This window comes from Thalassophryne amazonica, chromosome 21 (genome assembly GCF_902500255.1).
Source record: "Thalassophryne amazonica chromosome 21, fThaAma1.1, whole genome shotgun sequence".
In the NCBI taxonomy this organism is placed as follows: Eukaryota; Metazoa; Chordata; class Actinopteri; order Batrachoidiformes; family Batrachoididae; genus Thalassophryne; species Thalassophryne amazonica.
The window spans coordinates 36,175,477-36,195,063 of NC_047123.1; the positions used below are offsets into that span (position 1 = coordinate 36,175,477).

The 19,587-nt window shown below is 40.5% G+C and overlaps 1 protein-coding gene across 1 annotated transcript in view; it reads left to right on the forward strand.

The window, feature by feature from the left end:
• The window catches only part of usta (uronyl 2-sulfotransferase a), an 80,604-nt gene that overhangs the window by 56,941 nt on the left and 4,076 nt on the right, over positions 1-19,587 (forward strand). The window contains exons 3-7 of the mRNA XM_034162081.1: positions 6,350-6,505; positions 9,627-9,706; positions 9,828-9,981; positions 17,920-18,017; positions 18,123-18,280. Coding sequence (XP_034017972.1) covers positions 6,350-6,505; positions 9,627-9,706; positions 9,828-9,981; positions 17,920-18,017; positions 18,123-18,280 — 646 coding nt within the window. The remainder of the gene's footprint in view (positions 1-6,349; positions 6,506-9,626; positions 9,707-9,827; positions 9,982-17,919; positions 18,018-18,122; positions 18,281-19,587) is intronic.

Here is a 19,587-nt window from a genome sequence, read left to right on the forward strand (position 1 = left end):
CCATTTTACCCTTATTCCTCTTCTTTCCTTTCTTTCTGCATGATGTGTAGCCATGCGTTTCTGAGCCGGTTCAGCCCACACAGGATCAGGGTTTAGAGCTGTGTTAAAGAGCTGCGTGCAAACTCACATGAAATAGAAAGTAGCGCTACAGTAATGCACACAAGCGGCGCTGACACGGATGTCCAGCTGTATGATCGTCTCCATGCTGCTTTGTTCTCTCCCTCTCAAGCTTCTTCTTCATCACCATCAGCTAATATTCACTTCACCCATTAACTCCTGCTTCACTCACCCAGTCTTCCTTTTTATACTGAGCATCTTTGTCTTGAAGTTATCTCATGTAACAAAAAAACTAATCTGAGATTTAATCTGACCGGGCTGTTCTGATCAATAATATATAACAAGACTCATGTTAAAAAGACACAACTGACATTACGGTCTTCATATGGAACAGACTGTGGCTGTCTTCAAAGAATGGAAGCGAGTATCTCAATCAAAACTTCATATCCTACCGACAGTGACTCACAAAGACAGTTTGTGTAATTTGCTAAACTAGATTCAGAAATCCAAGATAAAGTAGGAGGTAGGATAACAGCACAACTGTGGCCCGATGCAAATTAATATTTACATTATTACACAAACACTGAAGCTGTGGAATTGAGTTTGTAGCAGAAAAACGAGATTTTAAATGAGTAAAAAGTATGCAGAAGAGAGCAATAAAGATAAAAAAAAAAAAATGGGTTCTGCAGTTCTGGTTAAACATGTTTGTCATTTAAATGGAACAAATAATAGACTTTTTCAGTAGATGATAAAGTGGCAGATATCCTAAAAAAATAATAATTAAAAATGCCCTTGGAGAACAACAGTATAGTCCATTAAATATTCCTTTAATCCTCCTTTATACCGTATAAAAGGACACACATAAACAAATCAAAAACAACAGTCCACATTACAATCAATTTTGGACCCTAGTTAGTTTTGACCATAGTTAGAAGCTTCAAAGGAAAAAATGCAAAACTGAAATCACAAGGCTACATCCTCATTCACGCTCCACTTACATACGTAAATCTATTGGTCCCTTTCAAACGGCGTAACCGTCACGTACTTTCATACATCCTTTACGTTGGTAAACAGATGTTAAGAAAAATATCCACTAAGTTCAAAACAGTTTGACAATATCAAACACAGCAATGGTCAAAGAAGGTTGTAATAGTGTTTCTACTGCCCAAAAAGACAAAAGCTGAAATGCTGGAAAAGATTCCAAATCAAATTTAAATGACAACATATAGAAAAACCACATGGCTCTCAGAATAGAGTTATGAGTCTTCACGTTTACAAAAGCATGACAGGAATGTCTACATTTTTTACATGTGCAAATTGTGCTGCTAAATATTACTTAAAAGGGCATATTTCCCAAACCTCCTTTATTGCATTCCTTTAAACACAATTTCAAAATAGATCAGATTATGGTCACTGTAGATGTATACTGTCTCGATTTAGTCTTCCAATAAAATTTGCTTCAGTGTGGTTACAAAAACTGTCAGAGTGAGTTCAAAGAAAAAAAAACAGTTAATAAATCAATTTTCATCATTAATCTTTTGATTCATTTATTCCAAATCATTTAGTCTATACAGTGTGGGCGAGTGCAACGATGCATAGCACCAGACTTGACGTGAAACTCAGTCACAATTATTTCTCTGTAAAATGTGTTATTTAAAGAATCACACTAATCGCACGAGAGGACACTGAAGTGCCACGCACGCATGTCTGCACAACAAACTAACTGCAGTACAGTCTGAATTCACTCATGCATCAACCCAGCTGTATTTTTTAGCAACAACTGTGCTACAGTAACCACAAACACTGTTAAGTGAGAAGCACAACAAGGGCTAAACAAATTCTGTAGCACTTATGTAAGGCTTCTTCATTCATAAGTCCAGCTGCAGTCACAGTTATGCAGGGAAGCGATGCAGATGTGCACACCCAGAATGATGCGTTTTGCAAAGGCTACAGTCTCTCGTGTTAAAATCATTTAATGCCAGACAATAAACCATAGTGCACCCGTGTCAAAGCGCCTTTATCAGTTCAGCTTGATTTATTAATATAGTGTCAAATCACAACATGTCACCCCAAGCACACATAATCTGACCCACCTGTCAGTCAAACTGATAATGACATTTTGAGAATCTGCAGCTTCTGTCACATCTGACAATTAAAGTTCAACGTCTGCCTTGTGCAATAATGTAAATGTTTTTGTACCATTGCACTGTTAAAAAAAAAAAAAAATGTATGAAAACAGAAAAAAGTCACAAAATAACTTCACAATCTAATCATGTGCCGTGCAGTGACGACGTACGTACTTTGAGTTGGGTACTCAATGATGACCAATAAACAAATAATCAGCCATCAACCACTCGCTCTTAGGCCGTCTCCCACAACACGAGGCAACCGAACGTAGCTGTGCCAGGTGCAAACACAGAAACATGCAAACAGTGTTGTAAAGGTAGAATGGCAGATTTGGACTATGGTTTTCTAGTAATCAAAACTGCATTTTCTTTTAAATAAATGTGACATCACACATTTTATAGCAAATTAACTGTTCTGATTCATGAACAATTCTTAAGTGAATGAATGAATGAATTTTTATTCAGCGCACACAAGCATATACTTAACAAAAGAATCTCTCATAAAACAAAACAAAAGAAAACAAAAACTCAAACAATTTCCCAGTTTTGTGCGGCTGAAAGAGTGGAGGCTGAAGCAAGTTTTAACGCCCACCCCTTTCACCAGTTACTATATAAACATATATGTACACTCATAACAACAAATATCCAAAAAGAAAAAAGACGACAAGAAAGACAAGCAGAGACGATATAGATTAATCAGTAAACTAAAATATCTGAGCACAGCAGAACAATGAATAAAGTAACAATGAACAGAAAGTAAAATTAAAATAAGTATAAAAGGTGCATTAATCATGGAAAGACCACAGTCAGCATGACATCCCAAGATACCACAGCATTACATCATTCATTAATGGCACCATACAGGTGGGGACTTTAATAGCCCAGCCCTACTCAGGACTGGAGACTGAAGCTTCATTTCAGTGACACCATCATGTGGCGGTTCAGTGCATTCTTCCACACAAAATACCAAAAGGTCACACTATGAACGACTCCAGTAATGTGTGGTGTTATGGTGAAGGTTGTGGTGAAGCAGTTTCACAGGGGTGAACTTTGAAAAGCATCACTGTGAACGCCTTGGAATATCTCTTCTCCTCCCACTTCCTACACTCGTGTCCAGAAAAAAAAAACTTGGAGACATATTTTTGGTTTTGCGTGCATGTGTTTGATTATGCAGATGAAGTAAGAGAAGAAAAAGTAGAACTGGAAAAGTGCAAAGCTGCTGGTTTCTGGACTGGAATGATCAGAGCTGTAAATTCCACAACAGCTACAGTCTCAGGAGGAGAAGAACAAGCCCATTATATAATACGTTTTTGCCCCGTGACTTGTGTATTGACAGAATCCATTAGCAGCAGGCAATGGGAACATTTCTTTTAAGAAGGTAATTATTCAGTAAGTACACAATGCGCTTGATACACAGCTCGTGATTTTTTTGACAGTCTGAAACACCAGAACCTGCTCACACAGACTGCAACAGAGTGTAAATAAAGCAAACCAACTAACCTAATACTTCATACAGTATTTACAATAAAACACTTTCATGGGATTGCAGTGATAAATATATACATCATATGGTTTATAAATATATCTATCAGACAAAGCACAAAAAGTCTTTCTTTAGATGTTTTTATACACACATATTCATATAAAATAACTTGATCAATAAATTATTCAATTAGGGAATAATCCTGTTGTGTCATGATTTGCGGACGCAGGTAAAAGGGATATTTGCGACCGTAATCCAGCATGAATGTCCAGAAACCACCAGACACAACAGGGTTATTCCCATTCTAATCCAATTCCATCGTTTGCACGGTCTATTTTTCTGTAAGTAATTCGGTCGGCAAAGTTTATTATAGCAACAGCGTCTTCATGCTAAACTGGAAATTCTGTGAGTAGACCCACAGATTTCTCCATCTTGTCAGCTGCAATGAGTTAAATCCACTGTAAATCCATTAATCAATCCAGGTAAATCCATTAAATCCACACATTTCAGCATCATCGCTCTCAGCTGATAGCGCCATTATTGACACCTGTGCAGCAATGCGGTCAGGGAGTTATACATCAAATGTGAAATGGTCGAATATTTTGCCACCATCTATTCGATAGTTTATGGTCTGAAATCTCACACGGTTAACCAATCAGATTTGCAGAACAAATGTAATTGGATTACAATAACTATTTTTTTATTATATCTGCAATTTTAAATCCCAGCATTAGATGGCGACATCAAGAAAAACCCAAATGTGTTGACATTTTCAAGAATTCCAGTTCCAGCTTTAGTCTGTAGGGGGGGCACTCGCTTCAAAATAACTTCCAAAAAGTTTACAAACATGTTTACAAGCAAAGCCACGGTTTCATTCTTTCATTCATGCCATTGTTTCTGCTTTACACATTATTTTTCTTACCGTGTTCTGTTGTTAGTACACTGTGGTGTCGGCGTCTATATCCAGGTGAATGCTAACTAGCTAGCTAGCGTCGAATTGGCTTCGTGCATTAAGGGTTGTTTATCTTGTGAAATTTAGAGTCCAATACTGTGGCTGTTATCCTACTGCTGTGTTTGACTTAATAATATAACACTTAAAAAAAACTGTAATGTCAGACGTTTTATAATTAACAAGTTAATCTTTTGCTAATCGAGAGACATATGTAACAGGTGCAGCCGCTCACCAAGTTTCTGCGCACTACTGCCCCCAACTGGGCTGGAGGGTGAATCACACCCAGGTCAACAACGGCAAGACCAGACTTCATGCGTTTATACAAAACAAACAGATGTTACCAATCGATGAATTATTAAAAAATAAATAAATAAATAAAAATAGTAGACTAGTAGTGTAAGTAGCTGCATTCTGCCAATTTGAATATTTATAGAAATAATTTTGATATTTGTTAGGCCTTGGCACACTAAAACCTTTCACTACTGCAGCAGTTGTATTTTCTGTTTTCCTCTCATTTCCAACAATGTTCTTGATATTTTTATATTCTTTTTATATTCTCTATACTTAAATATTTAATTAATACTGTGATCCTGTAAAAATGATTCTGATCATTAGCTGAAAACACGAGGAACTCGAACTTTGAGGTCAAAATGCTTCATGCAGTCACATTTCATGAGGAAAGCAGTTTTTGTATATGACAGGATTATATCAGTGTTCTTCATTCTTGTAAATTATATCAGTCAGCCAGACGGTCATCAAGTCAACCACCGAGCGACCGAGTGAATTTGTTCTCTAAATGTCATCACTGGTCCATATTTCCACACACGCTGTCAGATAATCAGAATCCTCCTGGGAACGCACAATCACAATTCCAGACGTGGAATGCCGACAAGAATTTACAGTTCCTGTATTTTTGCCATCGTGCAGAAAAAAAGACGTCATTTCAAGAGAAGGAAAAGATTTTCACAAGCCTTTTATTTTATTTTTTAAGGAAATATCCTCCAGGTTAAGTGGCCGGCCTGTTTTCCGTCACTCTTGGTGTCAAGTCACCTCATTCTTAAGCAGCTGTTTGTGTAAACTCAGTGGACTCTGAGGGATAATTGCCAAATTAGTACATTCTTACTGAAGAAACAGGTCTCACATTCAGGTCGTGTCTCAACTTCCACCTTCTCACGAGTCACGATTTTGTGCATCACGTGTGTTTGTCAGAGTTGCACCCACTTCCACCTCTGAATGTTCCACTCATAGCTCAGTATTTAGTGACTAACCAGTGATGGAGCAGAAAATAAGGATATGAAATTATTTACATGCATGAGTGGTAGCGTGTGTGTGTGTGTGTGTGTGTGTGTGTGCACTGAAAGAGTTTTGACCCAGTTTGGTCCAAACAAAATCTGCACATTTACCGCAACTACTCTGAGGAATTAGTTAAATATATATCTACATCTGCTATTAAACACTAATATGAAGTCACACATCACATTTCTGTTGATCACATGACTGTTGACCTGGAGTGACCATGAAAGGTCAAACTGAAGGTCATAAGTGTTTAACTCAAACACACTGTGTTAATTATAAAGTGGCAATTATTTTGGTGTAAACATCTTCAACAGCCTTTGAGGAGAAAAAAATCAAATAAATGAATTACAGACAAAATACTGTGAGATTAATTGAGGAATATGTCTTGGTCATTAACATCACTGACGTTGTTTGTTTGTTTGTGTGTGACAACAGGTGCTGCCATTTCCCAGCCAAGTCGTTTATAACCGCGTGGGGAAGTGCGGCAGTCGGACGGTGGTGATTTTATTGAGGCTACTGGCTGAAAAGCATCAGTTCAACTTGGTTTCCTCCGACATCCACAACAAAACCCGACTCACCAAACATGAACAGGTGAGATAAAGAGAGGGGGCGGGGTCAAAGATGCAAGAATGACACTTACTAGAAAAGACGCTGACAGCTTGGCTGACTGGGATGAGAAGGTGACTTATGTTGTGTTTGTGTAGGAGCGCTGAAGTTCTGAGTCACTTCCTCATGTGACGTTAACAGCGGGCTTTTGGAATATGCGATAGCTAGCCACATTTCACTAGTCAACAGTTGCTAAATATGAACGACCATTACTGACCGAGTTGGTGCAAATGTCGAGCCAATATTGAGTGAGCGACTTGTTTGCCCATTCATCAAGATGAACACCGTGAGACTCCCTAAGTCTCCGGACATAAAACACCACTGTGGTCACAGTGTCTGTGCCATACCCATCTGTGCACCCGTCCTCATGTGTGGTTGTGTAAAGTGTGCCTGCATCTTTGTGTGTGTGTGCATGTGTACTTTCATGCACGGGTGTGTTGACTTATGCAGATCCAGATGTGTGTCGCCTAAGTTTAGAGATGCTGGACTCATCAGTTGTGGCTCTGGTTTGGAGTTGCAGTTCTGGACGGGTTTCCTGCTGGCTCCCCTGTAGCCCACTAATGGATTTGCTTAGAGTTGATGCCTTCTGCATGTGTTGCCAAAAAGTGAAGGTGGCTTATTCGTCTGGAACTTTGCAGAGCCTCTGCAGTACTGAGGGGTATAGTGACCCATCTGTGCTTTTTGGTATGAATGAGAGCGAGGCAGAGGGAGAGAGAGGTTGAAGAATTTTCCTGGATGCATAACTTCCAGAAAGAGAAACTCTGCATGGTTGCAGGAGCGGCTGTAATGTGGGATCCTGTTTCCTCCCTCTTATCAAAAATCCTGACAAACACACAAATGTTCTGGAGAAACAAACACTGTGGATCTGCATGACTTGACCGCAGATTCATAAACAAAGTGTCTGCTGCCCCGAGAACAAGCAAAGTCTGTTATTCCGTAGTCAATGCTGCAGTTTATCTGTTGAGATTCAGGCTGCACTGTGAGTCTCACACTTCAGCTTTTTTGTTGCATCTTATAGTCCCTCCCACCTTCTGATGCTGGTGGAACATCTGGATGATGAAGAGCTCAGCTGAGTTTGTGCAGAACATTGGCAGATAGACTCTGCATGAGCTGAGCATAAAGAAGACAGGAACATCCTGGAGTCCAGATCATGGTGATGGTTGAGACCAAGAAAAGAACGAGACTTTTGCTGGATGGGAACTCTGTTAGCTGCACCTTTTTTGGTTCTTTTCCCACCAGCAAATGAAAGGCAGAGCACATATAGCATTAAACCACATCAACAAAAAGGTTATCCAATCAATTAAGGTGTGTGATTTCGGTCTGATGATGGTCTGCAGAGGCACCGGGAAAACTGGTCAACAGATGGTGCCATCAGATTAGTTATTTGTCACTTTGGGGCAACTTCCTTAACCAACAAGTCTGTTACATTCCTGTGCACCACTTGGGCCTGGATTTGGAAGTCCAGAGAGCCTGGGAGAACTAAACCATCAGACTTATCCTTTATCCAAACCGTGTTGAGGGGAGTGTTTTCAGAAGACTTTGATGTGAACGATTTTGCTGATCCAACACAGACCTTGTGACTCATAAAAGAACTTGCCAAGGGTGAAATAAAAATAACACAGTCAACATAAAAAATGATGAACTGCCAAAGAAGAAGAAGAGACTCATCACTTAGAGCGCCCCCTACTGTGTTCTCACATACAACACACCAGGAATAACAATGGTTCTATAAGGTGTCAACCCAACGCCTCTTCATTTTTACGACACTTCATTCATTCACATTTCTTTAATAAATTTAGATCTAACATATTACAGCAAGTTAAGTTTCATTTTTTTAAGTCTGTGTGCATTAACACATACAACTGAACCACTTTTTATGCAGGAACATTTTAGGGATGTGATTCATGATTGGGATTTTTAAATTTATTTATTTATTTTAAGAAAACTAAAGTGATTTTGCAGTTGCCCCTGTGCTGTGGCTCACAGATTTGGACACAGAAGGTCTCCTGCCGACTGTCACGTGCTTTGGTTTGACTTTGTGCAGGGAACTACAGGTCTGTGTCTCACTGTCACCAAAAGCATATTTAAATACATTTCTGTTCTTACATTGCTGGGGGTATTTTTCAGTGTGATGAGGATATTGGGGCTTTACTTTGGTGGGTTGAATATGCAACGTGACGGGTCCAGATACATGAACTGGACAGTTCTGGAAGCGATGGACAGAGACAGAATTTTTACAACCGTCCATATGTGTGAGCATCTGCTCCATTCAGGTTTTAATTAATCTACTTAAATCTTGATTTGAAGGGAAGTGAATGATGCAGTGCAGCAGTTGGTTTGACCCTTCCTCCGGTTCCCTGAATCACGCCTGTGAGGACGCCGCGGGAGCTCGGGAAGGAGGAAGGGAAGGGGATGAGGGGGTTCAGGAATGTGTGGAATCTCAGACTGTCCTCCAGTTTCCCTCTGCGTCCCTGCAGCTCTCCCTCCCCGAGCAAAGAGGGTCTGGCCAGACAGACCGCTGGGGTCAAAAGACATCTATTAACCAAATGTGCCAAAAGTGCACAGAGTCTCCGTATCCACCCCGGGCTTGACTGTCAGGGGAGAGGGTCAGGAGAGGTCAACACTGAGCTAATCAGCCGGGACAAATGTTTATCAGGGTGGCAGTTTGCTGACTGGTGCAGAAATAAAACAAACCAAAAATGTGCAGAGGTGTTTAAATGAATTATGCAGTGCTAATGACAGTTTGTATATTGACATGTTACTGCGGGAGAGATCTGCAGAAAGTGCACGAAGGGTGAGTGGAAATGTACTGAGTTGATGTGGAAGAAGGAAAACTGAGTGCAGCCTCACATTAACTGAACTGTGTACATAAACAAGTATATATACGACTGCTGCCGTCCAAAGTGTCGCTGTGACGTCAGGAGGTGGTCACACTGCAGAGCATTCAAACACATCTGTGGCCAAACAATTACCTTTGATAAAAAAAATAAAAAAAAGACACCCACCCAACCCAACCCCCTGATGGGTTCATACTTTCAGCCATAAAGATAAAACTAATGTGAGAAAAGAGATAAACTAAGCTTCTTCTTGTTTTGTTTTTTTTTAGGTGGACCTGATGAAGAACATCAGTAACATCCCCCAACCCTTCCTCTATACAAGACATGTTCACTTCCTCAACTTTACAAGGTACGGTAGCCAGTAATCATACAACTTAAACAGCTTAAAAGCTGCATTTTCAAAACCAGTAGCTCTTGATCTCTGTGAACCTGTTTGAGGATCATTTTACATTTGTACTTCTCTTTGTTAGGTTCAGGATAGAACAGCCCGTGTACATCAATATCATCCGGGACCCCATCAACCGCTTCCTCTCCAACTACTTCTTCCGTCGTTTTGGGGACTGGAGGGGTGAGCAGAACCACCTCATTCGTACCCCTGGAATGAAAGACGACGAGAGATATCTAGTGAGTCCTTTACCTTTCAAGAAGTCTTTATTAAATTGGTTTTAGCAGTGTTGGCAACCTGATTAAAGCAGTTTTCTATTTACTCTTATCTCCTGCATTAGAGTGTTATTATTGGGCTTGACTGTCATAAATATTAATTTACAGTAGTAATTTTCCATAAAGGTGCAGGTAGTAATTAGTGATACTTGGTGCTTTTTGAGCTTGACATGCAAATTCAATCTAAATCATGACCCGATACTGCTGACCTTTAAACTAACTGACAGTGTGCAAAATACAGGCAGCTACAAGTCAGCTGCAACAAAATGCCAGACAGAACAAAAACGTTCTCTTCAAATAATCATCGATTCAATTTCCAGACACCAGCCAATCAAAATATTACACTAGTTAACCAAACAGTTGTTGGAATGGGACTTGTTCTGTTTTCAGAAGGCCTGGTAGTCAGAAGGTCTACAAGCCAGAAGACCAACTAGTCAGTAGGCCCACTAGTCAGTAGGCCCAGTAGTCAGAAGACTAAAGGTTTAACTTTATCTTTTTCTCCTGAAACCTCACTCATTTCTAACTACCAGTCCTTGCTAAGGTCTTTTAGCTTCTCCATTTTTGTCCTCCAGGTCACCACAGTAGGTCCGATAAAATCAGCACGTTGACAAGTTTTACGCAAGATGTCCTTCCTGAAGCAAACTCCATGTTACATGGAGAATGTGCACGGGTGGTCTTGAACCGGGAGCCGTGGGGTTCGGAAAAAAGGTCACTCATGGCTTTGCCACCATGCTGCCCGGGCCTCCCGGCTAAGTGGCTAAGGTGATCACCAGCCAGCTAGTGTTGGTGTTTAGCATGTAGCTGCTAATATGCGTTCACCAGAAACTCGACAACTGCACAGCAATAACTGATTTTATTTTACAAGCTAATGTAACCGTGCAGTCATGACGGTCGATGTTTGTGTACGATTACCTGCACGCCAACGACACAGCAACGGAAAAAATTTACTTCACCAGTGATAAAAAGTATAGACATGATCAGTGGTGTGTGGGATGTTTGTGGTTTAATGCGCGATGGAGCAGCACAGTGACTTTATCTGCTTTGGGTCTTTGCCAGCTGGATTCACGTCTCAAACTGAGACATGAACAGAAACGTCTTCAGATTCTGGTACAAACACGATGTGGTCTGTAATGACAAAAGCACCGACACGGAGCAGTACTCAGTACATATTCTACCACAAACACTGCAGACATGCAAGTACATTTAGTCTTCTATAGCTCAAAGAAGAAAAAGTATGTTGTGTTTTTATCATCTAATAACATTTTATAGGCCACATCTTCAATTTTCTATATGGGTGATTCTTTAACTACGGGCACTATTGGCCTTGTAAATGTAATTTCCACCACACCATTGCCTTACAACATAAAGCGCCTTGGGGCAACTGTTTGTTGTGATTTGGCGCTATATACATGTGCTTTGATGTCACTGTTTATCTCCATAGAAACTACCCAAACAATCTTTCATAGAAACTGTTTAAAGGGACAGTACAGTGTTGTGGTGGAAATTACGGCAATAGTGTGGGACAACTACATTAAAAAAAAAAAAAATCACAACAGTTGTATGACATTGAATACCCCAATTATGTTTTGATTATTTTACTGATATTTTATTCAGAGATATTTTAAAACATTAGAAAAAACGTTTCTTTACCATTCATTTTTATCATTGAAGATCAAAAGTCTGGGTGTGGGACAAGCACAAAACGGCAATATTTGCATATAATGATGCTGAAAAAAGGTGAAAAAGTCATCATAGACTACTAGAACAAAGTTCTTAACACACTTTCATTGTAAAGATAACTATAAAAGTGTGAAATTTCCCCTTTTTTCTGTTTTTCATACAATATGATCAAAGGACATAATAAGTGCCCGTAGTCTAAGAATCACCCATATACTTACTACATAACTACATGTAACAACAAGCACTGGGTGGCTGGTTATGGTTAGGTGGGTATCTCGTATTGGGTCCTTTTTTAAAATTGTGAAATCTGTCATGTTAGAAACTTCTTAAATGGACAAAGTGTTAACTGAAGAAGCAGCAGAAGAATTATTCCAACAGAAATCCATAAAAAAGTTCACTGTGCTCTCTTTGAAGACATAGCACACATGGTGTCGCCTGAAGGTGGATGACCTGATGTTAACCATATATTTGAATCAGATTATGATTCCCATTATAGACGTGATTGTTTAACCACATTACTTGGTATCCAACATCTGCCTTGCCTTGTTTACGCCTGTAGCACCACACTGAAGCAATATAAAGTAGCCCAGGATCTAACAAATCTACTTTTTCTCTACCAAGTACAGCTTCCATACTCAGGATGACATCACTGCTTTTAAGAAAGTGTATTTAAAATTTGTATATTTTACTGCATGAGGCAGATTAAGATCAGAATCAGGCTTTTGTGTGTAAACCAAAGCAAACCAGCACTAAACACATTAGACATTTAAAATGTTCTGGACTTCATTTATAAGAATCATTAAGAAAAGCAAACAGTATGGTGCTGCTGGATGACAAATCTGTCCGGAGGAGGCAGTTCTCAAAAAGTGAGCAACCATGCAGGAAGGATATAAGTGAGAGAAGCCACCAAGACAACTCTGACAGAGTCATAGGTGTCTGTGGCTGTAATTGGAAAAAAAACTGTGCATACTGTCTGTTACATCACCAGTTGTGGAGGAAGATTTTCTTAAAAAAAACAAAACAAAAAAAAAAATCAGCTAGTTTGCCAGAAGGCGCATGGGAGACTCAAGCATGAATTTGTTTTCTTATATGAAAATCTTTGGCAAGTGTGAGAGAAGCAAAACAGTGATGAATCAATCTACACTAAAGGATTTTTACAGTCAAAGATTCTTCTCTCTACTTGGCAGTTTGTTATTATTATCAGTGCACTGATCTCAACTGGTGCTTCCTATGATTACAGCAAAACCAATGGTTGGGTAGATTCTAAAAAAACTATGTCTTTTACATCAGTCATCAACTAATCCTGCTTGAAAGCAGGTTCACGAATCTAGCTTCTGTTTAGAGCAGGGGTGGGCAATCATGTGCCATAAAGGGCCGAGACACTGCAGGTTTTCCATGCAACCAATCGCCTCAGCAGGTGATTTCATTAAAGATCAGGTGTTTCAGCAGGTGATTTCATTGACAACCAGGTGTTTATGTTCAGAGCAGAAGCTCATCAGCAACCCACGACGCCCACCCCTGGTTTAGAAGAACCAAAAGATCCAGGATCAACACAATGCCCACAAATTCATCTGGGTGAAACAGTAAACCACAGACGAGGAAAAGCTCCCCGATGTATCAAGAAGCACATCCTGTACAGGCCCTGAGGCATGTTAGTGCCCGTACTTATCTCCAGATTCCATAATCTGAAGCAGATGAGAGTCTAAAACCTCCCCTGGATAGGATGCGAACCCACTGCAGGGGTTACTTCCCCAGTCAATGACAATACTTATTTAAAGCTGGGTGGAGTGGGACACTGCAGATGAAGTGTTTTGTCCAAGGCTGAGGACACGTAGCGTGTCCACGAACCAAACCCAGGTCTCCATACTGGCACTCCAACTCCCATCGCATTGAGGTGCTGTCAAGAACGTGCCAAAGTAAATTTGCCTATCAAATCTCAGAAAACGTTGAATTTGACATTAAATATTAGATTGATTATTTAATTCCAGCTCCTGAAGTGAATCTGTTTGGATCCATTAACATGTAAATTGATTAATGTGACCTGTTTAACGTCACCTTTTGTAGAAACGTGGTGTTCAAGCAGATTCACGTGGACTTTCCCCCGCCTGCCGTGTACCAACTCCGCTCGTGTAACACTGACAATAATGAAAAAACACTGTCAGTTAGCAGCCGGAGACGAGGGGACTTGGTGCACGTGTTGCTGAGACATTCCTGTGGTTTTCTGTCAGTCTGCACATTGCACACACACAGTCAGATACAGATGCATGATGGGACACTTGCAGGCAGCATATGCATTCAGACACTTCATATTTTGGAAGAAAAAAGCGAGACTTTAAACCAAGTTCACAATTTTAAATGAATTTATTTGTGTGTATGCAGAAAGAGAGCAAGTGACACACTGATTTATTAGTCTGTGTTTTTCTGGGAGGTCGACTCATTTGTATGCAACGTGCGCGTTCATGTTCATGCAAAAACATACATATGCCAAACACATGACTTCACGCAGCAGCAGATACTGGTCTGACCAGGTGAAATTCCCACAGAAACTGGGAATCATTTGCTGTCAGCTCCAGTGATGCTGGAATAAGTGCTCAAGCTGTGACAAAAGCGTCTAAGCTGCTCAGGCCCCAGCACGCTCTGACATTTAGTTACAACAATACGGTAGCTGCACCTCGGGCACGTTCATTGCCTGAGGAGCAACTGACAAAATTAAGAAAACTTGTAGTGAGTTTTTTCAGATGTCCCTTTCTGCAGCGCTGTCATCCACTTCCTCTTGGGCGATCCCAAAGCGTTCCCAGACCAGACGGGATACAAAACCTCTCCAGAGTTTAATGGGTCTACAACAGGGTCTCTCCACTTTACATTTCTGCAGAAAACCTCCAAAGAGAGGCATGCAGGGGAGCTCTGATCAGCTGATCAGAAAAACACAATACCTCCTGGAAAAACCTACTTTCAGGTCTCGAACAAACAACCTACTTCTGCTCCTGTTAGCTTAAATGGAAAGGAGCTGCAGCTGGCCACACCCCCCTCCAGCTTTCTCTTCAAGACTGTGTGCACTAAAAAAAAAAAATGGCTCTTTGGATGAACTCAATTCAATTATGTGCAGGATTTTAATAATTATATGTAGCCTCAACTCAAATAAAACACATCCATGCAAGATAATGTAATTTAATTTATTTGGGGCTACATATATTTATTCGGTGGAACCTAATCCAATGAGTCAGTTTTTTAGTGTATCATTCAAACAAATAACTCATTGGATGAACTCAATTCAATTATGTGCAGGATTTTAATAATTATATGTAGCCTCAACTCAAATAAAACACATCCATGCAAGATAATGTAATTTAATTTATTTGGGGCTACATATATTTATTCGGTGGAACCTAATCCAATGAGTCAGTTTTTTAGTGTATCATTCAAACAAATAACTCATTGGATGAACTCAATTCAATTATGTGTAGGATTTCTATCTAATAAATATATGTAGTCCCAACTAAATTAAATTAAATTATCTTGCATGAATGCAATTTATTTGAGTTTGGGCTACATATATTTATCAGATGGAAATTCTGCTCATAAATTTAATTGAGTTCATCCAATGCATCAGTTTTTTGAGTGTGGGTATGTCTTAAGATCAAGCAGGTGTTCAAATGTGGACACAAAAGTCTAAATTGAGCCCTTTCATGCCCAAATGTTGCTGACAGCACCAGAGCTTCAATATGCACAGTGGGATTTGTGAAGTTTGGGGACGTTCAAAAAAAAAACAAACAATCAGTCCAGGTGTCTTGTGGATCTGTTCTACAATATTATTATTTCTATTCCAGGTTGGACCAAAAGTCTCACCAGTGTTGGCAAAAAGCATTTCCCTCATTTCTGATTCATCCTGCACCCCTGTGGTCCCTCCTGATTTAATTCATGCATACGTGCCATTCAGTGAAACGGGCCACGAATCCGGGTCCTGTTTTGCTCCGGTTGCTGCGGTCGCCTCGGCCTGACTGCTCTGCTGGTCAAAGCCACAGTGAGAAGTGGAACAATGAGCCTGAGTGTGTACGGAGGAGCGCTCCTCCAAATACTAATGGCTTCTCCAAATAGGCAGCACATTCCCAACGTGCTGCGTGCCGGCATATTTGATTGTGTGTAGCTGTATATAAATGAGTTGCGGCCGCTTTCCCAGAGGTCTCCTAAATGTTGAGCCACGAGGGCACTGTATCAAGTGTCGGAGCTAAGTGGAGGCGGGACGTCCCAGCACTGTGCCATGAGTGTCAAGGAATGGCATCACACGTGTAACTTCCCGCCTGCCTTCTTTCTGTGGGGATGACATTTTCTGTTTTTAATTTGAGACTTTGCAGATTTGCAGAAGCTGCATTAAACACTTGGAGAGTAACTCTCCATTTTGATTGCATCAGTGGAAACAATAGTTCACAGGCGTTGCAGATAACAGATTGCAGGCTGCAGGGCGGCAGACACTGTGTGCTGGTGCCATCAATAACTTTAATAACTTTCTAGTCATGTCTGTTAGCTTTCACCAGCTCTGCACCAAACCTGGTAAAATAATCATTCTTATGTTGAGGATGAACACATTAAATCCTAGTGATGATCAGTATTTGAATCTGGCTTCAGGACATGAGCTCTGTTTTGACAGTTACATTAATTCCTCAAAAACTTTACACAATGTGTCTGAATGCAAAATTAATTGAATGAGCAGCTGCATTCAGAGGTAAAAGCAAAACAAACAAACAAAAAAACTTTGGGCTCTATCTTGAGGATCTAACTCGCAGAATGGAAATCCATTTTGTAAATTTGCAAAAATCTAAAAAAAAAAAAAAAAAAAAAAAAAAAAAAAATTCACTTTGTCATTATGGGGTGTTGTATGTAGAAATTTGAGGGGAAAAAATGAATTTCATCCACTTTGGAAAAAGGCTGTAACATAACAAAATGTGGAAAAAGTGAAGCGCTGTGAATACTTTCCGGATGCACCGTAAGTGAGTGGAAACAAAAGAAGGGGAGAAAGCAAAAGAACAAACAGGGTGAATGGGTGAGTATTAAACTGTGTGTAGAACAGAGATCTGCCAGGAGAGACTTGAATAAAACAGCATCAAATAATATGACATCTGCATGCTGCTGCTGTATCTGTGATGAGCATCCTATGGACACGGACAGCTGTGGGTTCACTGTAGAGCTGAGTGACATGACATAATCATAATAATAATAAATATATGATATGAAGCATTTGCAGGAAACTGCTTTAAGGACCTTCTCTGAGTGGCATCTCCTTTTTTTTTTTTTTTGGTCCTGTGGGTCAGTCAGTGTGTGTGATTGTGACTGGATTTGGATCAGTTTGGTTGAATGACTGGGGGTCAGCCAAGGACAAAGTTAAAAGTCATGGTTAAGGGTCACACTCCAATTTGAGCCCAATACTTACATGCAGGGGATATTCAGATGAGTTATTTCAAGGAACTGGTCAAGTATACACCTATGGTTAATGACTAAACATTAAAAAGTCCTGTATCACATTTCTATTGGTCACATGTCCTTTGACTTTGGGTGACTGTGAAAGGTCAAACATGATTCAATTTTAGACAGAACTGCTCAGATATGAAGGCCACACAGAACCAGATTAGCCATTAAACTGTGCGACTCTGTGCTAAACATGTAAGGTGGAGGTATCACACATGATTTTGATGAAATCTGTTGGTCCTGTGATCGATCATCAATGTATTAAACTTGATGCAGATTGGGGAATGATCTGTATCTGTGGGGTCTACACTTGGACAGGGCTGATGTTTGCCCAGCTGAAATCATCCTGCAAAGATACAAAGGAATGAGGGCATGAATACCAGAGTGGTATTCTCCTTAATGTCTCCCACATGGAGACAAGTACAGCCTGAGATGTCAGCACTCCAGTCTGATTTTATATATATGTACATATATTAGAAACATTGTACTATTTGACCGCTGTCTGCAGTTTCTGTAATTAATTCACATTTTTCCAGACTCACAGTTTCATTTGGCGTCTCTGAGACCATCCGAGGTGAAGGGGTCAAGCTTATCTTTGGGTACAGAATGTTATTCAGGATGGTGCTCCTTAATTCTCTGATCATTATCAAGGATATCACAACTGCTGGTGAAGAGCGCCATCTAGTGGGTCTAAAGGGTCACTACAGTTGTTTTGCAGATTATACACCAGCATATCTGAATAGATTATTTTTCTTCTTTTAGGACATCAATGTCTGCATCCTGGAGAATTACCCCGAGTGCTCCAACCCCAGAGTCTTCTACATCATTCCCTACTTCTGTGGACAGCACCCCCAGTGCAGGTATGGACCACTCACAAAACCTGGCCTTTGCATTTTAGCACCTCCAGTAAGGAAGTATTGCATTATAGTTGTGTCATGTTGTTTAATCCTGGCTGTCTCCACCAGGGAACCAGGGGTATGGGCTCTGGAAAGAGCCAAACAAAATGTGCAGGAGAACTACCTCCTCGTGGGAATCCTGGAAGAGCTGGAGGATGTTCTGCTCTTGTTGGAGAGGCTCTTACCTCATTACTTTACTGGAGTGCTCAACATCTACAAGAGCCCCGGTACACATATTATTTTAAAAAAAGCAATTAGTGTGGAAGTATTTGGCCAAATAGATATTACAAGTCAGTCAGTAAAATCACAGACCAGTAGCAGCCACGTTATCCAGTGAGTAAATATTGCCATAACATATTACAGTTTGTGAACCTTCTATTTTGGACCCTATTGGCATCTTTTAACAGAACAAATTTCAGGTTTATATATATATATATATATATATATATATATATATATATATATATATATATATATATATATATATACACACACACATACATATACATACATACACACTCAACAAAAATATAAACGCAACACTTTTGGTTTTGCTCCCATTTTCTATGAGATGAACTCAAAGATCTAAAACTTTTTCCACATACACAATATCACCATTTCCCTCAAATATTGTTCACAAACCAGTCTAAATCTGTGATAGTGAGCACTTCTCCTTTGCTGAGATAATCCATCCCACCTCACAGGTGTGCCATATCAAGATGCTGATTAGACACCATGATTAGTGCACAGGTGTGCCTTAGACTGCCCACAATAAAAGGCCACTCTGAAAGGTGCAGTTTTGGTTTTTTTGGGGGGGATACTAGTCAGTATCTGGTGTGACCACCATTTGCCTCATGCAGTGCAACACATCTCCTTCGCATAGAGTTGATCAGGTTGTCAATTGTGGCCTGTGGAATGTTGGTCCACTCCTCTTCAATGGCTGTGCGAAGTTGCTGGATATTGGCAGGAACTGGTACACGCTGTCGTATACGCCGGTCTGGAGCATCCCAAACATGCTCAATGGGTGACATGTCCGGTGAGTATGCCGGCCATGCAAGAACTGGGACATTTTCAGCTTCCAAGAATTGTGTACAGATCCTTGCAACATGGGGCCGTGCATTATCCTGCTGCAACATGAGGTGATGTTCTTGGATGTATTGCACAACAATGGGCCTCAGGATGTCGTCACGGTATCTCTGTGCATTCAAAATGCCATCAATAAAATGCACCTGTGTTCTTCGTCCATAACAGACGCCTGCCCATACCATAACCCCACCGCCACCATGGGCCACTCGATCCACAACATTGACATCAGAAAACCGCTCACCCACACGACGCCACACACGCTGTCTGCCATTTGCCCTGAACAGTGTGAACCGGGATTCATCCGTGAAGAGAACACCTCTCCAACGTGCCAAACGCCAGCGAATGTGAGCATTTGCCCACTCAAGTCGGTTACAACGACGAACTGGAGTCAGGTCGAGACCCCGATGAGGACGACGAGCATGTAGATGAGTTTCCCTGAGACGGTTTC